Source organism: Belonocnema kinseyi, chromosome 8 (genome assembly GCF_010883055.1).
Source record: "Belonocnema kinseyi isolate 2016_QV_RU_SX_M_011 chromosome 8, B_treatae_v1, whole genome shotgun sequence".
Taxonomy (NCBI): domain Eukaryota; kingdom Metazoa; phylum Arthropoda; class Insecta; order Hymenoptera; family Cynipidae; genus Belonocnema; species Belonocnema kinseyi.
The window spans coordinates 12,109,324-12,135,665 of NC_046664.1; the positions used below are offsets into that span (position 1 = coordinate 12,109,324).

Below are 26,342 nucleotides of genomic sequence, written 5' to 3' on the forward strand. Positions count from 1 at the left end.
ATTCATTTTTTTCATTAATTAATTGTAAACCTGTACAGAAATTCGCTGGATTTAAAATTGTGATAATTCGAGCTAGAAAAGGGAAATGCAAGTTACAACACACCCTAGCCTTTTTCCAGTTTACAAACTATCAAAATTATTTAAAAAATAATAATAAAATTATAATATTTTAAATAAATTTTGTTTAGATGACAAATTATTAATGTTATAGAAATTTGTTTGAATTCAAATTGTAATTTTTCCAGCTAAAAAAGCGAAAGGCAAGTTACCATATCGACTACCCCTTTTCCATCTCGAAAATTACAATAATAAGAAAAAATTCTAATAAATAAATAAATTAATAAATATAATATTTTTAATCAATTTTTTATTAATAAATTATAAATGTTTATAAAAATTTGTTTTGATCAAAAATGACAATTTTTCGAACTAGAATAGGAAAAGCAAGTTACCTCATCCACTATATATATTATAAAATTAGAATATTTGAAATCCATTTTTTCATTAATTAATTATAAATCTGTACAGAAATTTGCTGGATTTAAAATTGTGATAATTCGATCTGGAAAAGGGAAATTCAAGTTACGAAACACCCTAGCCCTTTTTCAGTTTACAAACTAACAAAATTATGTTTAAAAAAATAAATAAAATTAATGAAATATTATAAAATTATAATATTTTGAATAAATTTTGTTTCATTGGCAAATTATTAATGTTTATAGAAATTTGTTTGAATTCAAATGGTAATGTTTCTAGCTGAAAAAGGGAAAGGCAAGTTACCTTATCCACTACCCCTTTTCCAGCTTGAAAATTACAATAATAAGAAAGAATTATAATAAAGAAATAAATTATGAAATAAAAAATTCTAAAATTTTTAATCAATTTTGTTTGATGAATAAATCATAAAAGTTTATAGAAATTTTTTTTGATCAAAAATGGTAATTTTTCGATCTGGAATAGGGAAAAGCCAGTTACATCATTCACTACACAGTTTCTAGCTGGAAAGATTACAATATTAATAAAAAAATATAATAAAAAAATAAGTAGAATATTATGAAATTATACCCTTTTAAATGAGTTTTTTTTTTAAATAAATTAAATTATAAATTTTCATAAAAATTTCTTTTGATTGAAAATGGTAATTTTTTATCTGGAAAAAGGAAACGCAAGTTACGACGCACACTACCTCTTTTCCAGCTCGAAAAATTACGATATTAATAAAAAATTATAATAAAGAAATAAATTAATAAATAAGGAATTATTAAATTATAATATCTTAGATCCATTTTATTTCATTAATAATTTATAAATTTTTATAAAAATATTTTCAATTCAAAATGGTAATTTTACTAGCTGAAAAGGAAAAGGAAAGTTTCTTTATCCACTAACCCTTTTCTAGCTCGAAAATTATAATAAAAAGAACATTTTTACCCCTTTTACAGCTCGCAAAAATTACGATAATGATCAAAATTATTATAAAAAAATAATAAATAAACCATTTCAAATTTATATTGTTTTGAATCATTTTTATCTTATCAATAAATTTTAAATGCTTATCAACATTTTTTTGATTGAAAATAGTAATTTTTCGAGCTGGAAAAGGGAAACGCAAGTTACCTCACAGCCTACTCCTTTTCCAACAATTTTTGGCAATTTAATAACTCTTTTTCTGAATTGACCTTGAAAGTTTCATTTGCAGCTCAAAATAGGTTAGTACATCTGCTTTTACTAGAACTATAACAGAATTAATTCAGGGATTTTCTAGGGGAAAATAGGTACCATTTTGGGTCTTGCTCGAATGATATTTTGTTTTTAGATTAAAAAGAAATATTTTAGAAAAGATTTAAAATAATTTAATAAAAATTTGAGAAAAGTCTTCAAAGTTAACAATTACGGTTTAAAATAATTTAAATAAAACAATTAAAATCTATTCAAACAAATCAAATATTACTTCTTTATATTTTTTTAAACAAAGAAAAATGTTCTTCGATTTTTAAAAGGTTGAGAAAAATTTACCTAGGTTGAATCCTTCTTTCCTTGAACTTAGTCATAAGTCTCGAGAAATCCTCCCACTCTTTATCAACTTCCTCCTCAGTCCCTTCAGGATGAATATGAAGAAGACTTTCCTCTCTATTATCTTTCTTCGTCGTCTGCTTCGCCATTGTCGTTTATTTCAAACTTTTCACACAAATATAAAAAAAATTAATTTTTTTTTATAATGAGTTTCACTCAACTTCTCTTATCACTTTGCATATTTCCTTATCACTCTACCGCAATCTTAGACATAATAGAAACTGTTTAGAACTAACGACACAAGTTCAACAGAAAGTTCAACTTCAGCCAAACTCTAAACAAAAAAGGACTGCTTTTCCTGGGAATATGTTTCACACCGAGGGAGTAAAGTAGAGTAATGAGGCAATTGAAAGTGGAATCTGAACTGGCACTTCCTGTAAAGGGACTTCCGGTCCTGCATCTTAGAGTTAAAGAGAAGGCTTGGGCTGATGGATTGGATTCATGACTCGGTGGCAAAAGAGGCAGTTTCCTGGGGCGATTTTTTTACTGTGATAGGAGTGAGCAAAAATGCGACTAATGCGATAATGAGTTGCGTTTGTAAAAATTAACCGCACGCCATTGTCACTGGAGTCACTGAGTCACGCACTGAATGGAGACTGGCAGACCTCAGGCAGTGAAGCCTGTGGGTCAATTTATAAACTCATTAGCCTCACTATTACGAGCAGCACAGCAATTTTCTCTTATGACTTAAATTGTCAAGCGAGCATCAGCGAACACCCCAAATCCCGATTTGGATTGTTGAAAAAAAGGAGGCGAAGTCGAGGAATCGAGGAGATTGGATAGTGTTTAATCGTCTTCTTGACATAATCCACCAAGATAATTTGGTTATTAAAAATAATTCTGCATTTGGAGGCAAAAAATTTTTAAATTCAACAGAAACATTGTGTATTACCCTTTCTTCAGAAAAATGGCTCATTTTTTAAAATTTTTTCATGGATTTTACAGAAAAGCTTCAAATGATTCGAGAAGGTTGTATATGATTTCGAGAAGATTCCTTATTTCAGCGAGAAAATTCCAGTAAATTTAATATGAATAAGACCATTTTTCCACTTACTATTCTTTAAAATTTGCAGATTTTTTTACAGTATATACTTCGCCTCGTGTGTAATATGATGCCGTACTTTTAATTGCTTTAACATTTATTAAACATAAAAATACATTTTATAGATGTCAGGATGAGCTTTGCATCAAGGTAGAATTAATGTATTACATTATTTTGTTTTAATATCAACATTTTATTTTTAGAGTTCAAGCGTAAAAAAAATGTAAAATTTATATTCATGATGTAATATGATGTTACATGTAATATAATGTGATAAGAAGAATTTCACTTCATAGCTATATATAACTATATTTTTCAAGATGAATAACTCTTTAAATGGAAAACAAGAAAAACTAGAATTCACAGGGTATTTAAATCAGTTCTTGCTTGAATAATCCTGTAAATTTGCCGGTGGTAACGAATTATAATATGAAATCAAATGATTCATCGGATGGTTTGCATTTTTACCAAAATATACCTGAAATCTTTGTGAAATCCTTGAAGTTTTTGTTAAAAAATTTTCTGATTTGAATAGAAAAGAACTCTATAATAAAATTTTTGTTATTTTATATCAAATTTGTATAGTGTGAGTAATGAATATTACAAGAAATATGCTTTATTGTAATAGGTACAATATTATGTCCCATTAAAATAACTTTTTCTACTGAAAAATGTCTCAGGCAGAAGAAAGACAACTTCCTAGTGGAAAAGGAAGATTTTGATCAGACAAATCTAGATGACTTACCCTGAATATCTTTTCTGGTCCAATAAGCATTAGGGCCGCCCATTAATGACGTTGCGAATTTGAGGGAAAGGGGGGGGGGGTCGCATCAAAAACTACGTTTGTAAACGGGGGGGGGGGGAATCCAACATTTATGAACTATAAGAAAATTTTTGTTGCAGATAATAGAATTTTACGGTAATTTATGGAAATTTACCATATATAATTGATCAAATTACAGCGAATTACCCAAAATCACCGGAAATTTCTAAAAACTGCCAGCAATTTATTGAAAATTTTAAATTGAATTTTGGGTAATTTATCTGAAGTTACCATAAATTATCTGTAATATTACCAAAATTAACAAAAAATTTCATAAATTTCCGCAAATTTATAAAAATGTTAAAAATTGAATTTCGGGTAATTTATGGTAAGTTACTATTTCCCTGTAAAATTACGGAAAGTTTCCATAAATTTCCGGACATTTATAGACATTTGTAAATTGAATTTTGGGCAATTTAGGGTAGGTACCATAAATTACCTGTAATATTACCCTGAATTACCGAAAAATTTCATAAATTTCCGGAAATTTATAAAAATTTCTTAAAATTGAATTTTGGGTAATTTTTTGTAATTTTTGTTAATTTAGAGTAATTTACTATGTTTACCTGTAAAATCACCACACATGACTGAAAATTACATAAATTTCCGGAATTTTATAGACATCATTAAATTGAATTTTGGGCAATTTATGGTAATCACCTTAAATCACCTGTAATATTACCATAAATTACCAACAAATTTCAGAAATTCCCGGAAATACATAAATATGTTTCAAATTGAATTTTGTAATGTATGGTAAATTACCATATCTACCTGTAACATTACCATAAGTGTTCGAAAATTTAAATGAATTTTCGGAAATTTAGAGACATTTTTAAATTGAATTTTCGGCCTTTTAGGGCAAATTATCATAAATGACCCTTAAAATTACATTAAATCATGCTTCCTGTATTCGAAATCTAATATCTAAACATTTAATCCTTCATAGGTGTATAACATACTATTTTTTAAACAAAAATTTAGCTATTTAATTTTTTGCCGAAAATCGATATTTTAAATCGAACTTTGGTGTTTTCTATCTGAAATTTTAGAAATTGTTTTGAAAAATCATTTTTCTTCGTTAAAAATTCGTCTTTTTGATTCAATTCAACTACTTGGTTGAAAAATCATTTTCTTTGAAAATTATTATTTTTTGTTAACAACCAAACTATTTTTTTACAAATTCTACTAATTTGCTTGAAATAAAACTATCTTCATGAAAATTTATCTGAGTGGTTAAAAATTTATCGTTCTGGTTGAAATTCAACTACTTGATTAAAATTTAAACTACTGTGTCAAAAATTCATTTTTTTAACGATTCAACACCTCGGTTTATAATAATTAAACTTTTTTGTTAAAATTTATTTTATTTTTGTTCAAAAATAATGTTTTTAACCGAAAATTCAACTATTCCATTTCTGGTTGGCAATTTATACATTAGAAGTTTAAAATTCAACTTCTTTAGTAGAAAATTCATGTATTTTTGTTAAAAATTCGTCTTTTTGGTTATAAAGATACCCTGGAAAAAATTTCGTTTTGGTTATAGATTCAACTACTTCGTTTACAATTCGTTTCTTCACCTTAAAAATTGACGATTTCATTTTTGGATCATAAAATATGTGTTTTTAGTTGAAAATTCAACTATATTGTTTAAAATTTATCTTTCTTGATTCAGAATTCATCTAGTTTATTAAGGATTGATCTATTTGAAAAAAATTCTTTTTCTCATTTAATTCAACGGTTTTGTTATAAATTATTCCTTTCGAAGAAAAAATTTATTTTTTTCATAAAAAAGTTATATTTCTGTATTGAAAATTTATCTAACTTCAAAAAATTCATATTGTGGCTTAAAAAATTAACTATTTGGTTTAAAATGGAACTATTTTAATTTGTTGAAAACTCATACGATTATGGTAAAAAATATTCTTTGGTGAATTTGAGTAAATTAAAATTAATTCAGTTCACGCACCGGACGTCTTAATATTCTACATTAATCATGATGACTTTTAAATGAAGCTTACGATTTTCTCACACCAGAAATTTATTTTAGATGTTTTAATTAAGTCAAACGAAAAGAATTGCTCATTGCAGAATAATTTTCAAACAATTTTAAATGTTTTTTATTAGTCATTACAGTTAGACATTTTTTATGACATAATAAGAAAAATATTATATGCAAGATATTCAATATAATCTTGAAAGTCCTTGGTGGCTATTAGACGAATATTAATTTACATTACGGTTATCAATCCGCCTGTTTCAATGTCATAGATTCTGCAAAATATTCTCTGATGACAAATATTTTTTAAAGAAATTTAATTTTGAGATATTTTATAATACAAATTTTAAAATTTTTAATTGATAACAGGAAGTATTTTACAGAGGAATAAGCCATTCTTATTTAAACTTGTTTTCGAATTAGAATTATGCCAAAATAGAATTTATGGTTTCCGAACGATGCAAAAAGAAATATCCAGTCTAAAAACTCATAAAAAATTATTATTATTATTTATTATTTATTATTGTTAACGATCTGTAAAAAATCTAGCAATTAGTCTAATATTAAAAACGAACTTCAAAGTTTATTTGAAATGTTATTCTTTAGTCAGTAAATTATCAAACATTAGGTTACGTTCCAACATTTTTCGCCGAAAATCGATTATTTTGAAATATTAAAAAAATTAGATTTAAAAAAAATATTTAAAGTTTGAAAAATTCCCGTTATCAATTGTTAGATTTTTTCGTCCAAAATTCGTATTTTTAATTTGAAACAATTATTAAAATTTTTGGTTTATCATTATTTTTCCGAGTATCTTTCAGTGTCATTAAATTAACAATTCTCAGTACAATTTTGGATTCTGTTGTCGTTTTTTACCAGAAATCTGTACATTTAATAAAGAAATCATTGGCATCAAAAAAGTTAAAAAATTGTCGAACAATTTTAGGTTATATTTTCGCATTTTTTACTACAAATCGGTTATTTTAAAACCAAATAAAATCATCAGATTTGAAAGAAGATTTAAAATTTGAGAAATTTGTTGTTATTTTAAATTAGTGTTTTTGGACGAAAATTTTGGTTTTTAATAATAAAAAAGTTATTTAATTTTTTTATTATTATTCTTCAGATTATCATTCAGTGTCATGAAATTCAGATTTTTTGGATAAGTTTAGCATTTTTTGGCGTTTTATACCAGAGATAGGCATTTTTTATTTTAAAAATCATTGGATTTCAAAATAAGAGAACAATTTTAGGTTATGATAGCGTTTTTCACTGGAAATTGATACAGAGTTAACAAAAATGTTTTTTAAATTTTGAATAATTTAAGGTTATATTCCAACATTTCGAATTGAAATTGGTTATCTCAATCGAAACGCATTACGTTTAACAGAAGATTTACAATCATGAAAATTTTTTCATTATGTTACGTTAGTTAGTTATGTATATATAACTTTTTTGTTAATTGGACAATGTTATTTTATGAAAATATATAAATAGTGGTAATGTTGAAAAATTAACATTAACTAGTTAACTGAGAATGGTAATGATAGTAATGGTAATAACAATAATTTTAGTGGTGGTAGTGGTAATGACGGTTATGGTAATAAAAGTAATGATTTAGATGGTAATTGTAATTACAGTATTGTTAGTGACGTTAACGGCCATGACGGTAATGTTATAGGCGATATGGTAATAACAGTAATGGTAAAAACGGTAATGGTAATTTCGGTAATGGTAATGAGGATAATGGTAAAGTCAGTAAGGGCGCTGACGGTAATGATTATTACAGTAATGGTATAGACGGTAGTGGCAATAACAGTACTGGTAATGTCGGTAATGGTAATGAGAGTGATGGTATAGCCGGTAACAGTAATGTCGTTAATAGTAATGATGGTAATGGTAATGATATTCATCAAAATTACCTTGATGGTAAAGTCGGTACGGGTAATGACGATAATGATAATGTCAGTAATCGTAATGATAGTAACGGTGATGGCAGTGATGGTGTAGACGGTTATGGTAATGTTAGAAATGGTATAAACGGTAATGATATTGTCGTTAATGATAATGGCAATGATAATAATGGTAATGAACTGAATGATAAAGTCGGTAAGGGCAATGACGGTAATGTTAATGAGGTGATGGTAATCACGGTAATGGTAATGATGTTAATATTAATGTTATTACTGGTAATGACAGTAACGGTGTAGACAGCAATGTTAATGTCAGTAATGGTAATGAAGGTAATGATAATGACTCTAATGATAATGATGGTAACGGTAAGGACAACAGTGGAAAATAACGGTAATGGTATTAAAGATAATAGTAATGTCGGTTATGGTAATGTTAATTACGATAATTTTCAAGGTCGATAAAGGTCATTATGGTAATCGTGTGAAAGTAATGGCAATAACAGGAATGGCAATGACGGTAATAGTAATGACATTAATGGTAATGACAGTAACGGTATAGACGGAAATGGTAGTTTCGGTAATGGTAAGGAAGATAATGGTAATGTCCATAATGGTATTGAAGCTAATGATAATGAAGATAATTGCAACTGAATACGAATCTGCACTTTACGTAAGAAATTTCAAAATGGTGGATCCAATATGTCAGAGCAACTTGCAAAATCCAGGAACAAAATTTTGGAATTCAGAATGGCGGATTTAATATGGCGGACCAAAATGCAAAGTGTGAGGCGATTTGAATGAAAGCCAGTACCAAAGGGTATTTAAGGTCACTGCTTATGAATCCGGGGACAAAATTGATAAATTAAAAATGATGCATCCAGGATTTCGGAATAAAATTCAAAATCCGGGGTAAAAATTCAGGAATTCAAAATGGCCGATCCAGTATTATGGACTAAGATGAAAAAGTCACGGGATTTTAATGAGTAAGCACTAAGGAGTTTATCAGCTCGTTAATGACGAATCCGGGGTCAATATTATGAAATTTAAAATGGCGGATTCAACATGGCAGACGAAAATACAAAAGGTCACGTGCTTTGAATAAAAGTCAGTACTCAGGGGTTTTTAAAGTCAGTGATGATGAATCCGGGGTAATTAAGGAATTCAAATGAGTGTATAAATTTTTTAATTAATAAATTATTGATATAAATTATTATTAAAATGAAAAATACAAGGTCATGTAGATTCTTTTCAAAATGCGGTAATTCTGTCGGGTTTAGGCTAGAAACTGAGCCACTTTAGTCCATTATAAAAATTAAAATTGCAAAAACAAAATTCCTTTCTTGATGAATTTTGATCATGGTATCACAAAAGATGTGCAATTGTGCCCTTGCATGATGAAAAGAAGCGGATGAAGACATGTTCGATCTCACGTGAAATTTAAGTTGGGCTCTAGTCGGTAAGACGAGTTCAATTACGAGGTAATTTTGGTCAATGATAACTCGTGACTTTGAAGTCAGCTTCCTACGAGCCCTCGACGAGGGAAGTGGCCCATTATATAACGCCATTGTACAGTCGGCGCAACAAATCTATCAAAAAAGATTTTGCGACATTGTATACATATACGCAACTCTGCTCAGACAGTTCACGTGATTTAAATCTAAACAGGCCAAGATGAACAGATAAATAAAAGATGACCCGATAAAACAAAATTTTTCCAACATTTTTATTCTGGGTGAAAAATTCGATATTTGGTTCATACTGTAATTTTTACGCGCATTATTTCGATTTTTAAGTTTCAGAATTAAATTTATTGAAATTGTATTGATACAGTTTTCGTACTGATTGGCGAATTAATAGTTCTTTTATAAATACTAATTTAACGCAAAGTGTAAAAAGGGCGGATTTAATATTTTCACTGAAAAACTTCATTTGTTATGTTACATATTCAATATAAATATACTTTAAGAACATAAATAATTAATTTAGGGTTGAGATTAATTTTTATAATAAGTTGCTAAAAACGAATAATCAAACATGTTGTTTTCTGTGTGATATTTTTTAATCCTGAATTATAGAGATTTAGTCAAATGAAATATATTTAGTGTCTGAAAGAACTTCGTAATTAACAATTGAAATTGCTATTAACAATTTCAAACACAAATATTCAATTTGGCTATTTACTCAAAGACGTATTTTTCATTTACCAATAAGCCTTAGTAGTAATATTTTAGAAGCAATTTTCGATTGTAAAACTGAACATTTTAATTCTTAATAACAAATTTCATAAACAAAACATCAGTTTCAGGCATTCCTTGCTAAAAAATTTTATTTTACAAAAAATGTTACATAAATGAATTTAACATTTATTGTTAAAATAATAAAATACAACACAAAATTATTACTATTGTTATAAAAAATTAATGGACAAGTAATATTTAAAGAATTCTGATTTTCCCCCTATTTTTAAGAATTTTTTTAATTTTTGCCGTTTTCACTATAATTTGAATTAAATTAATAGAACGCATTACATTTTTGATTCAGAATTCATCTCGTTTGGTTAACAATTTTACTATTTGTTCCAAAATTTATCTATTTTGTTACAAATTCATTTTGGTTTTGGTTAAAAACTAATTTCTTAAGTTGAAATTTTACTATTCCATTTTTTGTTTAAAATTGACCTTCTTTAGTTTAAAATCCTCTTTTTTAGTCGTAAATTCAAATACTGGGTTAAAGATTTATTTTAAAAATTAATTATTCATCTTTTTTGTGGAAAATTAATTTTTTGGGATAAAAATTCAATTCTTTCTTAAAAATTCAACCCTTTGCTTAACTTTTGTAATCTTTTTCACAAAATTTACATTTATCTTTAAGTAAAGATTTACCTTTTGTACTTGAAAATTAAAGTATTTTTGTTGAAACTTGAACAATTTTATAAAAAATTAGAAAATTTGGTTGACATTTTTTTTGTTTTGTTAAAATTTTACTTGTTTGTTCAAACATCTTGTTTTTGATTTAAGATTCAATTACGCGGGTCGAAAAGTAAAGTAATTAGTTAAAAATTATTCTATTTCAAAATTAAACTACTCAATTGCAAAATTTGTTCGTTTTTTTCAAAATTATTTTTTTTATTAATTTTCTAAACTACTTAATTGAAAAATTTGTTCGTCTTTTTCAAAATTATTTTTTTGATCAATTTTCTTCGCTGAAAATGTAACAACATTTTTTTTATAAAACTGATCATTTAAAATAAAACTTGATCTTTCGTGGTTGAAAATTCGTTTTTATTGATAAAATTAATCTTCTGGTAAAAAGTTTTTTCCTATTTGATCAAAAATAAAACTCCATTTTGAAACCTTTTTTGTTGTTTGAAATTTGCCTCTTATTCTTGAATTCAACTGTTTTTAATTTTGTATTAAACTATTTGTTTTGTTTTAATATTAACTATTACATGTTTAATTAAGAGAGAATTTCATTTGCAGGGAAAGTAGGAGAGGAAGGGACAGGAGATAGGAAAATAAGAAATAGTAGGAAGGAAAAAATGATGTGAAACAAAAGTAGAAAAGAATGGAAGATTTGTTACTGGAATATAGCAGGATTGGAGAGAAAGGATAGGGAGTTTATGAGACATTTGACACAATAGGATGTAGTCATAATGATGGAGACGTGGCTAGATGAAAATGGATGGGAAAGAAAAAGGGGAAGGTTACCAAGAGGTTACAAATGGCAGGTGCAAAATGCAAAGAGGAAGAAGAAAAAGGGCAGAGCAATGGGCGGAATGGTGATTGGAGTAAGGAATGAATGTATAACAGGAAAAGATAAGAAAGACAGGAAAGAACAAAAAGAAGGATTAATAGTAGAAGAGATAATGATGGGAGAATAGAAGTGGAAGGTAGTGGGAGTTTATGTGAACGGTGATATGCAGGAGAAAGCAGAGGAGATGAAAGAAATGATTGAAGAAAATAAAGAAGAGAGTAGGCTGATAATAGGTGGGGATTTTAATGCGAGAACAGGTGACAAAGGAGGAAGGGAATGAGGAGAAGAGAGAGGAAGAAAATCCAAAGATGAGGTACTAAATGGGGAGGGAAAAAAAATTTTGAAGAGCTTGGAGGAGTTGAGATGGTATATCTTAAACGGAATATAGAAGGAGATGAGAAAGTGAGAATATACACGCTCAGGAGGTGAAAGGGGAACGGTAATTGATTATGTGCTGGTGGATGATGAGGTAAGAGAGAAGGTCAAGAAACTAAAGATAGGTTATTATATTGATTCGGATCACTTTTCCTTAATAGTGACATTAGAGGGACAAATAAGCAAGAGCAATATGAATAAAGGGGGAGCAAACGTAAAAAGTGCAGGAAAAGGGGATTGGTCAAGGGAAGGAAAAGAACAGTTTAGAGAAAAGGTCAGCAATATCAATATGAGAGAGGTAAATGTGGACGAGGAGATGGAAAAAATGATAGGAGAAATAAAAATAGAATTAGAGTGCACAAACAAAAATGAAGTTAGTAAAGGGGAGAATATAAGTGGATGGGATGAGGATTGCAAAGAGAGAAAAAAAAGTAGGTCAGAAAGGAATTAGGAAAATGGAGAAAAGAAAAAAGTAATGGGAAAGAATATTGGAAAAAAGAAAGAGTATACTGAGTTGTCTTATCAAAAGAAAGAGGAAGAGAATAAAAGGTTTGAGGAAGAGGCGGAGAAGGCTAGGACGGAGGAAGAGGTATGGAAGGTAGTAGAGAAAGAAAAAAAAAGGAGTAAACAAAGATATTGAAATAGTAGAAAGAAAGAAATATTTTTTGGATTTGCTAGGAGGAGTAGAGAGAAAAGTTGTAAAGAGAGGAAAATATGATAGAGAAACAGATGAGGAAGAGGACATATCAATGGAAGAAATAGTTCAGGTTTTAGGAATAATGAAGGATGGAAAAGTACTGGTATAGATGATATACCAAGTGAAGTATGGAAATATGGAGGGGATGCACTAGAGGAATGGGCGTGGGTAATGTGTAATAGAGTATAGAGAGGAGAGGAGTGGCCAGAGTTATGGAAAGAAGAAGTAGTTATACCAATAGTAAGGAAATGAAAAGGAGAAGAGGTTAAAGATTATGGGGGGGGGGGGGGGGGGTGACGTTGATGCCAACACTGTGTAAAGTATATGTAACTATTTTTTCGGAGAGATTGAAGATAGAAGTTGAAGAAAAAAAGATCGAGTCACCGAATCAGACAGTGTTTAGACAAGGAAAGGGGGTAATGGACAACATATATGTTCTGAACTATCTAGTGAATGAGAGAATTAAAACGGAAAAAGAGGCAAGGAAAGCAACGTTTGTGGACTTAAAGGCGGAGTTTGACTCATTAGTCCGAGGCGAAATAGAAAAAGTTATGGTAAAAAATGGGATAAGAGAGGGATCAATAAAGAAAGTATCAGAAATTTTTAGAAAGACAAAAAGCAGTGTAAAGGTAGAAGAGCAAGTAGGAGATAGTTTCTGGTTGGTGAGAGGTGTTAGACAAGGATGTCCTTTGAGCCCACTTTTATTTAATTTATTAATATCAGACTTGGAAGAAGAAATGAGGAGAAAAGGTTGGGGCGGAGTTAGGATAGGGAAGGTAAAGATATATACACTGGCATACGCAGACGACATAGTGTTGATAGCAGAGGATGAAGAAGGGACAGTGGGATTAATTACAGGATTAGAGAAATACTTAGATGGGAAAAAGCTGAATGCAAATGTAGAAAATACAAAGATAATGAGGTTTAGAAAAGAAGGGGGAACGAAGAAAGAATGGACAGGGAGATGGAAGGGAACAACGTTAGAAGAAGTAAAAGAGTATAAATATTTGGGATATATCTTGCAAACGAATGGAGATAAAAGGAGAGAAGGATAAAAAAATTAGCAGGGGCAATGGAAAAGATATGGGGAATAGGAAAAAGAAGATTAAAAAAATTGGAGAAGGAGAATTTGGTTATTTGATACGCTGGTATGGCCGGTATTAGGTTATGGAGCAGAGATATGGGTGGAAAGAAAAGAAAGATATTGAGAGTTTACAAAAAAGGTATATAAGGTGGACACTAGGGGCAGACTGGAGGACGCCAGGATACATAGTGAGAGAAGAAGCGCAAAGGGATAAGTTAAGTATTAGAGCGGGAAAGAAGGCATGGAAATTTGAGACGAAGCTAAGGGAGGGAAAGGGAGGGTAGTTGGCAAGAAACTGTTTGATGAAGGTGGAAGTGAGGAGAGGGAGGGCGATCGAATTAACGAAATGGGGAGAAGAAAGAAGAGGGTTCTTCAATGATAGAGAAACAGAAGACGGGACTGGAGTAAACTATGAAGAACTGGAAAAAAGCGAGAGGGAAAGACAATTAATAGAAAGCTGGTGGATGATTGAGGAATCAGAATACAATAAGTGGTATAAGATGATGAAAAAGGAAGGAGTGCCAAAGTATTTAGAAAAGGGACGGGGAGAGAGAAGGAGGACCAGAATAGCTAGATTCAGATTGGGAAATGGGGTAAGGGAAGGGATGTACTGGGAAAAAGAAGAGAACAGAAAGTGTAGAATATGTCAATGGGAGGAGGAAACATGGGAGCATGTATGAGAAGAATGTAGGAGAGGAATGGAGGATAAAGAAAGCTGGCAAAAGAATATGGTTAAGATTCTAGGGGAGGATGGATTAGGAGAAGAATGGATGAAGGAGTTGAAGGGTGCTAGAGGAGCGAATGAGAGAGAATGAAAGAATGCATGTGAAAAAAAGGCGAATGAAGATATAAAAAAGTGAAAGAAAAAGAAAACGGAAGTCGCAGGAGATAGAGATAAGGAACTAGACATAAGACTTATGTAAATAGTTGTAAATAATTGTATATATGGAAAGAATAAGATTTTAAAAAATATATAGATATAAGCGGAAAGATTGTAAGGAATGGAAGTCATGTAAGCCCTTAGGGGACACAATATGAACAAAGAAGAACTAAAATATTTGATGGAAAATGAAACTATTTATTCTTAAAATGTATCTTTTTGTTGCAAATTATTTTTTTAATTAATTGTAAATTGATATCTTTTAGTCGAGAATTCTACTATGTCTTTCAAAATTTATCTTTTCTGTTTGAAAATTCTTCATATATTCAAGGAATAGAGTGTGACATAATTTTTTATTTGAAAAGAACTGCAAATTGCTCGCCTGGTTAGTGCACCATCCGCTGGGATTCGAGCCCTGGTACCGGGGTTCGAATCCCAGCGGATCCAGAGAGGAATTTTTTACAGCTACAGACTGTAACTATTTCCTTTTAGACTAGTATATTAAAAACCGTAACTCTACCCACAAAAAAATAATTCTTGACCAAATCCTACAATTTTCTGATTAGTACATACCTTACTTCGAGTACAATCCATAATTCTATCGATCAACCTGGTGAAAATTTGAAACGGTGTAACCGAACGTTTAAGAAGTACTAACAAATTTTCTAATGAGGATCTTCAGAAAATTATAGCATGATGGTAATAAATATTATAATTTGCTTTTTGTCGACCTCGTTACCAGATTAAACATCTAACAAATGAAAATGATATCGAGAGATAATCCCAAGGAGTGCCGCTGTACAAATTTACAGTATTTGTGGGACAGGGACCAGTAAATAAATCTTTACATTACAGTCTAAATTTTTTTTAATGTTCTTGATTTTTTAAATTGTCAATAGCTTTTCAAAGAATACGAATAGTGCTAGGTTTCTTGTTTTTTTTATAATCTATTCAAAAAAAAAAATTTAACTTTTTGAATAAAAAATTCTATATCTTTATGCCAATAAATTATGATATTTTTCTTCACAATTATAAAATAACAAAATAAAATTGTTATTTTATTTTTAATTGCTTCTGAATTTTAAACAAATAATTTATATAATTGAATTAATTATTAGAACACTTTAAATAAAAATTTGACAAAAAGTTGTAAATGCCAGTAAAGAAAAACAACTTCATAGTATTATTCTGAAAGAATATTATTATAAAGAATAATAAATTGTTTTAACCGTTATATTTGCTTACCTTAATTGATAATTAATTTACTCTAAGTGAAAGGTTCTCAAAAAATTGCAAGTTTCAGAAGAACATCGCCAATTTCAAAAATTAATCTAAAATAGAATAGTTTAAAAAAATAAAGAATTGTTTTAACAATTTTTTTGTTAACTTTGATTAATTATCACCCTTACCTGAGTAAAAAGTTGACCAAAAGTTGGAAATTGCAGATAACTCCACTATTTTCTAGCATTACTGTAAGAGATAAATAATAATAAATTGTTTAAACAATTATTTTTGTGAAAATATATGAAGTATTTCCTCACTGTAAGTGAAAAATTAAAAAGAAGTTAAAAATTTCAGAAAAAAGCGACTTTCTACCTCTGTTCTAATAGAAAATTAATATTAAAGAACAATAAATTGTTTAGATGATTTATTTTGATAAATTTAATTAGTTATTACCTCATAATGAGTGAAAAATAAAAGAGACTGAAAATTTCAGAAAATAAACGGAAATTTGCTACGATTATTCTTAAAGAGTTATTGTTATATACAATAATAAATTTTTTAATCAATTATTGTTATAAAAATTAATTAGGTATTTCCTCACTCTAAAGGAAAAATTGAACAGAAGTTGAAAATTTCAGAAAAAAAGCGACTTTCTACCTCTGTTCTGATAAAAAATTATTATAAGGAGTAATAAATTGTTTAGATAATTATGTTCGTTAAATTTAATTAACTATTACCACACTATCAGTGAAAAATGAAAAAGGGCTGGAAATATCGAAAAAAACTTAAACTTTCTACCATTATTCAAGATGAAATATTGTTAGAAATAATAATACATTGTTTTGAACAAAAATTGTTGGTACAATTAAAAATTATTTCCTCGCCCTGAGTGAAAAATTAGGACCTATGTACTAATACAACATTTCTATAAATATTAATTAATTGTTTAGATAATTATTTTCGTTAAATCTGATAAACTAATAAATAATAATAAATTGTATAAACAATTAATTTTGTTAAAATTAATTGTGACTTTCTTTGCTCTAAGCGTAAAATAGGAAACAAAATGGAAAAATTGAGAAAAAGGTGTAACTCTCTTCCTCTACTATAATAGAAAATTGTTATAAACAATAATAAATTTATTTGGCAAGCTTTTAAAAAACCTTATTATCAGTATAAAGTAATGTTTTATGTACCATAAAAAATTTTAACTAGATAAAAAAAAGCCCAAATTTCGCGAAAACAGTAATTGTTGATTTGTATTATGTTGCTCCTCTTTCTTCTTTTTGGGAAATACGTGTTAAATTTCATAGGGTTTGCGCAAGATCAAACTTTATTTTTTTCCAATCAAAAAATAGGTAATTTTTTTAAATGTTGTATTCCATAATGTTTGATATAAGAAGAATAAATAGTGTAGATTAGTAGTCTAATATTTGAGAAAAAAACAAGGATCTTTTTATTAGAAAAACGTTTCAACATGCGATATAGGAGAAACAAGAAAGAATATACTGAGGCTTCGGTAGCATAGTTCTCTTAACGCTCCACTTATGTATAGTGGCTTTCCTGGTTCGAATCCGGGTTAAGGCAGATTTTTTTTTCATCTCTCCAAATATTAAAAGAGGAATCGGCACTATTTAATTTAACATCAAAATCAATTGGTATATTTTTTATTGAAAAATAAAACAATTAAATCTTGTTAAACAATAAAGAATCTCATCAGTGAATCCATGGATATCTCATGGGTTCCATGACCCTACGTGGGATTAGTCCAGTGAATAAGTTAAAGTGAGTCACATGAGGCAACGATGAATTACAGAGGCTCAAATGCATGAAGAGAGTGATTGCATTTTGGACAGATCGTTTGTTCAATTACGCTTTCTTCCTCTTTAGTTTCGCTAATCATATTAGGGAGCGTCCACAAATTACGTGACACTCTAAAGGCGTGAGGGACTGTCCTAACGTCACAAATTGTCGAAAATTTGGTAAAATATGGCAATTCTCTTTTTAAAAAAACAAAATTCAAATAATATAATATACAATATAAATGTAAATAATAAACGAAGAAAATTTAGCAGTTGCTTTTTCAACCAAATAGTTGAATTTTCAAGCCAAAAAGGAAATTTTTTAGAAGACAGTTGAATTTTAAACCCAAAGTTGTATTTTCAAAAATAAAGTTTATTTTCATTCAAGAGAGATGATATTTTAGAACATAAAAGATGTATTTTCAAACCAAAAGGACGAATTTTTGACACAAATTTTTAATTTCCAATAAAAAGATTTTTTTACCATTAAAGATGAATTTTCGATACAAAAAAAGAAATGTTAAGAAAATAATTAAACTTCCAACAATATAGTAGTGTTTTTACCAAATAGCTGAATTTTCAATGAAGAAGATTAATTCTCTACCAAAATAAGAATTTTTATTAGCATATATAAAATATCAGAAAAATAGTTGAATTTCAAGCCAGAAAAAAGACAAATTTTTAGAAGACAGTGGAATTTTAAACCAGAAGTTGAATTTTCGAAAGTAAAGTTCATTTTCAGCTATGAGAGATAATATTCTTGAAAGATGAATTTTCAATACCAAAGAATGACTTTCTCACAAAAATTTCTATAGCAAAATAATACAGAATAGTTAAATTTTTAATAAAATATTTAGATTCTTAACAAAAAAATTTAATTTTTCCCAAATAGATTTTTTTTTAATACAAAAGAACGAATTTTCAAAAAAAAAATTAAACTTTTACCAATATAGAAGGATTTTTCACCAAACAGCTGAATTTTCAATGTAGACGATTATGTCTCTACCAAAATAAAAATTTTTATTAGAATATATAAAATATCAGCAAAATAGTTCAATTTCAAGCGAAAAAGGACAAATTTTTAGAAAAGAGTGGAATTTTAAACCAGAAGTTGAATTTTCGAGAATAAAACGGATTTTTAGAGAACACTTTTTAATTACGATGATTCTAAACTTTCCAAACTTTTTGAAAATAAAATATACATCTTGAACTAAATAGTTGAATTTTTAAACCAAAAAGAAAATTTTTTAGAAAATAGTTGAATTTCAAACCCATAAAATTGACTTTTAAATAATAAGATTCATTTTTAGCCAAAACTTTTCAATTATATTTATTCAAGACTTTTCACACTTTTCCGGCTTTTCGACAATAAGAGATTAATTTTCAACGAAACAAATGAATTTTTAAACCATAATAAAATTTTGTTAGAAGACAGTTGAATTTTAAACCCGGAAAAATAACTTTATGAGAATAAAATTAATTTTCAGTAAAAACTTTCCACTTAGAATGATTCAAGACTTTCCAGAGTTTCGCAAAATATAAAATTAATTCTAAATACAAAAGAAAGAATTTTCAACAAAACAGTTGAATTTTAGACAAAAATATGACTTTAAGAAAATATTTTAAATTTCATGAAAATAAACTTTCAACAAAATAGTTTAATATTTGTTAAATAATTAAATTTTCAACTAAGAAAATTAATTATCTATCAAAAAACAAATTTTTAACATAATATATGATTTTTAAATCCACCAAGACAAATTTACAGAAGACATTTGAATTTAAAACCCGGAAATGTACATTTTTTAGAATAAAATTAATGCTCAGCCAAAACTTTTCACTTAGATTGATTCAAGCCTTTTTAGACGTTCCAAAACATGAAAGTTAATTTTCACAACTTATTTTAAACCAGTTAAATCCAACTAAAAAATAAGAATTTTTAACTAAACGGGATTAACCAATTTGATGAGTTTTCAAACAAGAAAATTACTTTTTATCAACAAAAAAACGTTTTAACAAAATAATTAAATGTTCAAATTAATAATTTAACTTTGAACCAAATAGTTTATTTTTCTCACAAAATATTTGAATTTACCACCAAAAAATTAATTTGCAACATTTGTTGAATTTTGAACCCAATGGTTTAACTTCCTACCAAAGAGATGACTTTCATCTAAAAAAGACAACTTTTCAAATCAACCCAAATAAAAGACAATCAATTTTTGATTTTGCAGAATTTAAAAAATTTTAGGAAAAGCTTAAATTATGTCAAACGAAATTTTAAAGTGTTAGAATTTTGTAAATCATAATAAAATTAATTACGTTGGGGAGGTAACTGTACCCGTTTCATCTCCCCCTTCAAAAGCTTCTGTCAAGCTGACAGGCCATCCATAGATGCGGGACTCGTAATATACTGAAAATAAAAATCATCCTTTAATCAAATTCAAGGTTGCGGCGGTGGGAGCCACAAAACGTTTTGGTGGTGGTGAACTTAGCAGAGATGGAGAGAACGTCTCCGGCGTTATAAAGGATGATAATAAAAGGGTATCTGACCCAGGTTCCTTGCGGGAAAGGGTGGTTAACGGGGTACTAGGAGGGTCCTGAATGGGCAGGCTACTTAGAACGTGTACTAAAGACCTGGAGGCCCGGGCCTCGGTACTGGTGCCTGCAGTTGGCACCGCGGCGTTTTTGGTCGGCGGATCCGGAATCTCTACGTGAATGAAATTTACGTGGATGAATTCCCCAGGTACCGGTAATGGCGTTGACGGGGCGATGCGAAGTCCCCAGGGGCACGGCGAAGTGCTAGGGCTATCCACTACTATAGGTCGGCTTGGGCCGGCCGTCGGGGATCCGTCCCAACGAACCAAATTGACAGGCGGGAAGACGTACCGAGGTTCCTCAAAGAACCGTGGCACCCGCAATATTACCGGATTACTCCTATCTTTAAAAGGTCAACGCTGACGTGGGTCTCGAGTTCCTTCTTGATTGCGAGGAATCTCGAGGAGGTAAAGGGGACTCGAAATTCTATCGGCAGCAGCAACTACTGCAGGATGTTCCTGCCGTCCCTGCTCGACTCGCTGTCGAGCCTCTTTCTCCGAACGTAGGAGTTCGGCTTCCCGACGGTCCGCTTCTACCCGCCGCTGCTTCTCGTGGAGCAGTCGACGGGCCTACTCTTCTCTGCGCGCTTCTTCTTTACACCACAGCTCTTCTTCGCACCTCCAGGGGCGCTCTTGGTTCACTCGCCGCACACGTTCCGCGTTGGCTGTCCGTCGGGCGGCGATTCTACGTTCACGTTCCTCGAGAGGAAGGAGTGCCTCACCGCCTGCCTCGCCTAACGGCGCCTCGGCCGGCGATTAGGACTCGAAACTCTGTGAACCCCTATCATAAAACTGTTTATTTAGGTTGCGGCTCCGTACACGCTACGGGCATGCGGAACTAACTGCTCACTCTCTCCGTCCAGAGTATCACGACACTCGGCCCGCTTTCTATCTTCTTCGGCAGTAGCTTGTTAACCTTTCGGCCGGCTAAGTTCACTACAGGAGAAGATTGACTGAACGAGGGGAGGGCAACCTTTCAGCCGAAACTCCACTCGGTCAGCACAAAAACGTTGACTAACACGACACTAAGTGCGGTATTTTGTCACACGGCCGGATCTATGGATAGAAACCACGAGGAAGTTGAACAAAGATACTCGATCGCGAAGAAAATCCCAGATGAATTATCGAGCCGCGGTCCTCCTTTTTTCGGTTGCGACAACGAAGTCGCAGCCAGCAGTGGGGGAGCGCTGCCTCGAACGCACTACCTCGACCTTCGCGCGTCGACACCGAAAGTCGTTAATTTCTAAAACTTTTAATTATGATTTAAAAATATAAATTTTTGTTATAAAAACGTGAAATTTGAGTCTTAACCTAAGCGCTACCCTAGCTTCGTTATTCCGAAGGAATCCCGAAGCTAGGACGGACAGAACAGTTGCTGGAGTTTTTGCCTAACTGGCGATGCTAATATCTATTTACTTAATATTTGATTTGAAATTTAAACCTAACTCGTGAACTCCAACAACCCTTCCGTCCCGGCTTAATTAAATTCAACTTATCTTTACGGAAAATACTAAGTTAACTACTGCTAAGTATACTTCTAAATCTTCGTTACGATAATAACCGGGGAGGGGGGGGGAGCGTCATACATAGTTGAATAAGTAATTGTCTTTTAATAGGACGAATAGCCGCAAGTTTCCCGTTGATCTTTTTTTAAATTTTCCGAAACCTCGAGCTACCAAGAACGCATATTCATTATCTCGTTAACTATAGTTATTTATCTTTCATCAATTTTCGTGCACTGTCTTGCAACCCGAAGAATCGGTTGAGATCCTCGGTACTGCCAACTGGGTACGTGTCTCAGACCCATCGCAATGCTTTCGTAGAGAGCGAAAACACGACGGTAAGTCTGTGCTGACAAACAACCGAGAACTTTCGGGCCCTTTTGGCTATTCAGCATGCGGCAGATGTACCTGAACAATGCTAATTGTTTAATAGGGATGAGCAAACTCGTCGTTTAAACTTTCGAGAGTCCTTAAATTGTCACGCAGGACCCTCACTTAAATTGTCACTTGGAAAATTTTAAGTGAGAGTCCCGTAAACAAAATCGTTGGAATCTCGAGATTCTCATTTTGTCCGACTGACATACAACAATTCGACCCCTTCCCGAATAGAGTTTGCTTAACCTTTATCTAAAAGAATCCTCTTAAACCGCCTTATTACAGTGCCTTGCGGCTTCTCCGAGGCGCGTACGCTCTTGCGTCCCGGTATACGATGGGCGCCCGCGATCGCAGTTGATAACGTTGTCTAGCACTGTCTTCCTTCTCTTCAGCTACAGCTGCAAGCGTGTGATGCGCCTCTTCGGCGACACCCTGGTTGTTAATCGACACCCGGTTGAGTCACCGTTCGCTCCTGCTTCTCGTCGTCGCTGATCGTGGTCCCTCCGTCGCTCGCTTGGTGGTACAAGCCTTCTTCGTCTTTCGCCTCCCTACCGACGACTTCGATAGGGCTCGTGTCCATTGCACCGCAGATGCCTTCGGCTGTTCGTTCTCGTATTGGCTGCGCGTCAGCCCCTGGCTCGTTCACTCGTTGGTTGGATGGTAGCACCGCCTTTCCAGGCGCTAGTGTTGGCATCAATGCACTACCGTCCACCTTCTGACCTAATAGGGCTGGGGCTAGTTTTGGCGTGTATCCCATTACTTTGTTGCTCAGATAATGGTTGAGGGCGTAACCCAATCCCCTGAGAAATAACGAGGTGGACTGGGTGTCACGGCGTATCTAGCCTGAAAGGCTACCTGTCGCTGGCGAGCCTCGTGCTCGCGGTCTTCATTTCCTGCGGCAGGTGGTGCGTCGCCGGCCTCCGGCTACAGCTCCCATTTTCCTAGGCAAAGAAAAGTCCTACCTATAAGGTGATTGCTAGGGGTTACCCCGGTGGCGGCATTCTTCCTTCGCCTTAGTCCGAAAAGGATGTCGGGTAGATGTCGATCCCACGTACGTTGGTTGCCCTGATGTAAGCGGAGAAGGAGACCCTTCTTCAAGTCCTGATTCCTCCGCTCGGTGGGGTCAGCGCGAGAGTGGTATACGGGAGTGATCCACAACTCGCGGCCCCAACGTCGACTTGCTTCGCCCCAGGCATAGCCCCTGAATTGCGACCCGTTGGCGCTCAGGACCCTGCGCGGGTAGCCGAAACGACTAAAAACTTCTTCCTCCATTACTCGAATTATTTTGCTGACTTCAGACGTTCGAAGTGGAGAGGCTTCCAAACTACGAGTGAAAAGGTCAGTCGCCACTAAAATGAAGCTGTGGCCCTGGCTAGTACGAGGATACGGGCCTATGAGGTCGACGGCGACCGTATTCCAGGCACGTTTCGCGGGGCTCGGGCGTTGACCGTCTGGCTGTTTCCCTCTTACCGGTTCACAGCAAATACAAATATGGCATCCCGCGACGTAACACCGAATCTCCCGGTTCATTCCGGCCCAGTACAAATTTTCTTTGATGGAACGGATCGTCTCGTCCGTTTCAGGGTGCCCAGCTATTGCTGCGTCATGAAATTCGCAAATCATCTTCTTTCAAAGTGCCGTGGCCACCAATAGCCTCCACGCCTTGGCGGTATCCTGGTACCACCATCCTTCCTCGATTAATCGATATCGCCGAAGGACGTCTCGAGTGATGTTCGGATCTTCTTGCTGTGCTTCTATCACTTCGCGAAACAGCGGGGGTCGTCCCAGGGTCAGGGCGGGCGGTTTTGGTAGTTGGAGGCAGCAATTGCTCTATATCAGGCTCGCCAGGTGATAATTCGCCAGGATTGGGATGACGAGAGAGAGCGTCAGGCAACTCATTTTCCTTTCCGGGTACGTGCTCCACAGTGCGCGGAAATCGGCTAAAAAAGAGGTCCCACTTGTTTAATTTGTCCCTCGTATCATTTTGACGTTCCAACCAGGTGAGCTTCTTACTATCGGTCCGTAGTGTAAACGGCCGATCTTGCAGGAAGGACCGGTACCTTTTTATGGCCCACACGATCCCGAGACTCTCCTGCTCGTTGCAATGGTGCTAGGCCTCGTTGGGCGAGAATTTCGCACTGAAAAACGAGATAATGCGACGTCGGCCATCGGGCTCGTCCTGAATCAAAACGGCACCCATTCCACAGGCACTAACTTCTGTCTAGACGACGAACCGCAAAACAAGGTCAGGTTGGCTCAACGTGATCGGTTTCTGGAAACTGGCTTTGGCAGCTTTGAAGTGTTTTAAGTTTTCCGGGGTCCTACGATATGGTCGTTTTGTCGACAGCATATCAGATCAAGGGGCGAGAATGATCGAGGAATTGGGAATGTATTCCTTGACCCACTTGCAAATACCCAGAAAGGAGCGCATATCCTTCCGGATTCGCGGCGGTGCGTCGTTTCGTATGGCCTCAACATGCCCTGTTTGAGCCGAGTTACCTTCCGTACTGACCATTTATCCTAGGTACGAAAGGTTAGTTTGGCCAAAGCTGCATTTGGCCGGCGCAACGGTTAACCCGTATATGGTTAATCTCACGAGAACAAGGGCCAAATGTAACAGGTGCTCCTCTCAGTTCTTTGAATACACCACAATATCATCCAAGTATGCAATGGCGGGTATGCCCCATTGCTCGGCTAAAACCTGTCTCATAAGGTTTTGGAAAGTTCCAAGCGCGTTTTTCAAACCAAAAGGCATCACGCGGAACTGTTATTGTCTCCCTGCTGGGGTGGAGCCGAGATCTTTTAGGGTCTCGTGTATTCTGGGCAAACACTGCGTCTACCGTCTACCGTCATTCCATTCAACCTACGGTAGTCAACACAAAAACGGTAATCGCCATCCTTTTACCCGGCGATGACAATGGCTGAACTAAACGGTGATGTGGTTTGCTAAATTATGCCATCTCGAAGCATCTCGCGCCCCTGTATGTCTATATATTGGCGATTCTCATCAGAATATCGGCGAGATGCTTCCCGAACAGGATGTCCGTTCTTCAATTGTATTGTGTGTTGCACGTTGGAGAGTTTTTTGAAGGCGTCCGCCTCCGTGAAACAATGGAACATGCAAACGGAGTAATTTGTGAAACTTAGCCTGGTATTCGATGGGGAAATTATTCTGTACGGTAATTTCCTCGGTGGGGGAGGCAAGCTCGTGGTCGTGGGGGAGAGGACTGAGATAGATCTTCTGTCGACCGATCGTTCCAACGAAGATGCAGTCAGCTATGTGGTCGTGAATCACCTTGTGCTGTTTCAGCCATGGTCGGCCCAATATCAGCTCTGCGCTCAATTCGGAACTGACATACAAAGAACCGGGGTAGTCGGATTGCTGTCAAGTGGGCGTTAATTGAATGCTCCCATTCAACTTGATTGTCGCTCCCACGGCAGCCAGTAAGACGCGGGATGAGGAGGGTGTGGAACCTTGTAGTTCGGAGGGGGTTATAATCGACTGATTAACGAAGTTCTCCGAAGCTAAGGTGTCGATCTCAGCAATTATTTCGCGCTTGCCTAGGTGTACCCTTATTCTGGGCAGACTGCTGAGATCGGCCGATACAGCGTTCAAGACAGGGGCGCGTTCGGCGCTGTCGGGCGGCAGATGTCTCTGCCTCGGCTGCTCGGACCCACACGGTCCCTCCGGTCTCTTCGGCAGCGTCTGATTCGGCCTGCACGGCCTGTTCTACCAATTCTTCAAACGACGTTACATCTGCTGCTCTAAGCATCTTCTTAATTGATGGCCTGAGGGCTTCCAGCAACAGCGAGATAACTTGTCCCTCTGGGGCCTAGGGCAGTAATCTGGGGGCCAGGAAGTATTTTTTTTTTTTGTAAAAAGATACCGATAGTCACGTTCCTACTGCTTCGTTGACCACTTCGCCGCCTTCTCTGTTAGTTACTTAGTGACCATCGTTTACTCCGTATCCTTATGATCAATTCCCGAGAATGTGAGCAGTGGGACGTCGGTTGTGTGGATTGCACGCATGAGCGAACGTCCTCCAGCGAGAGGAGTATTTGGTACCTGTGGTATCATGTTTGATGCTGGCGGTGCAACATTGGCCAGCAGTGGGGCCATGATGGAGCGCTGATGGGGCATACTAGCCGCGACCGACGGACGTGGTGGTAAACGCGCCGGTGCTAGGGCCTATGTGTCGTCCA

At 33.7% G+C, this 26,342-nt stretch overlaps 1 protein-coding gene across 5 annotated transcripts in view; it reads right to left on the reverse strand.

Moving 5' to 3' along the window:
- Positions 1-26,342, reverse strand: part of LOC117177715 (chloride channel protein 2) — a 245,804-nt gene that overhangs the window by 96,915 nt on the left and 122,547 nt on the right. For 4 of the 5 annotated variants that reach the window (XM_033368597.1, XM_033368589.1, XM_033368598.1 and 1 more), the window contains exon 1: positions 2,017-2,630. The exons of the other annotated variant lie outside the window; for it this stretch is intronic. In XM_033368597.1, the coding sequence (XP_033224488.1) occupies positions 2,017-2,162 (146 nt within the window). In that variant the 5' untranslated portion in view covers positions 2,163-2,630. Of the gene's footprint in view, positions 1-2,016; positions 2,631-26,342 lie in introns of those variants that run through there. 5 annotated transcript variants of the gene reach the window in all.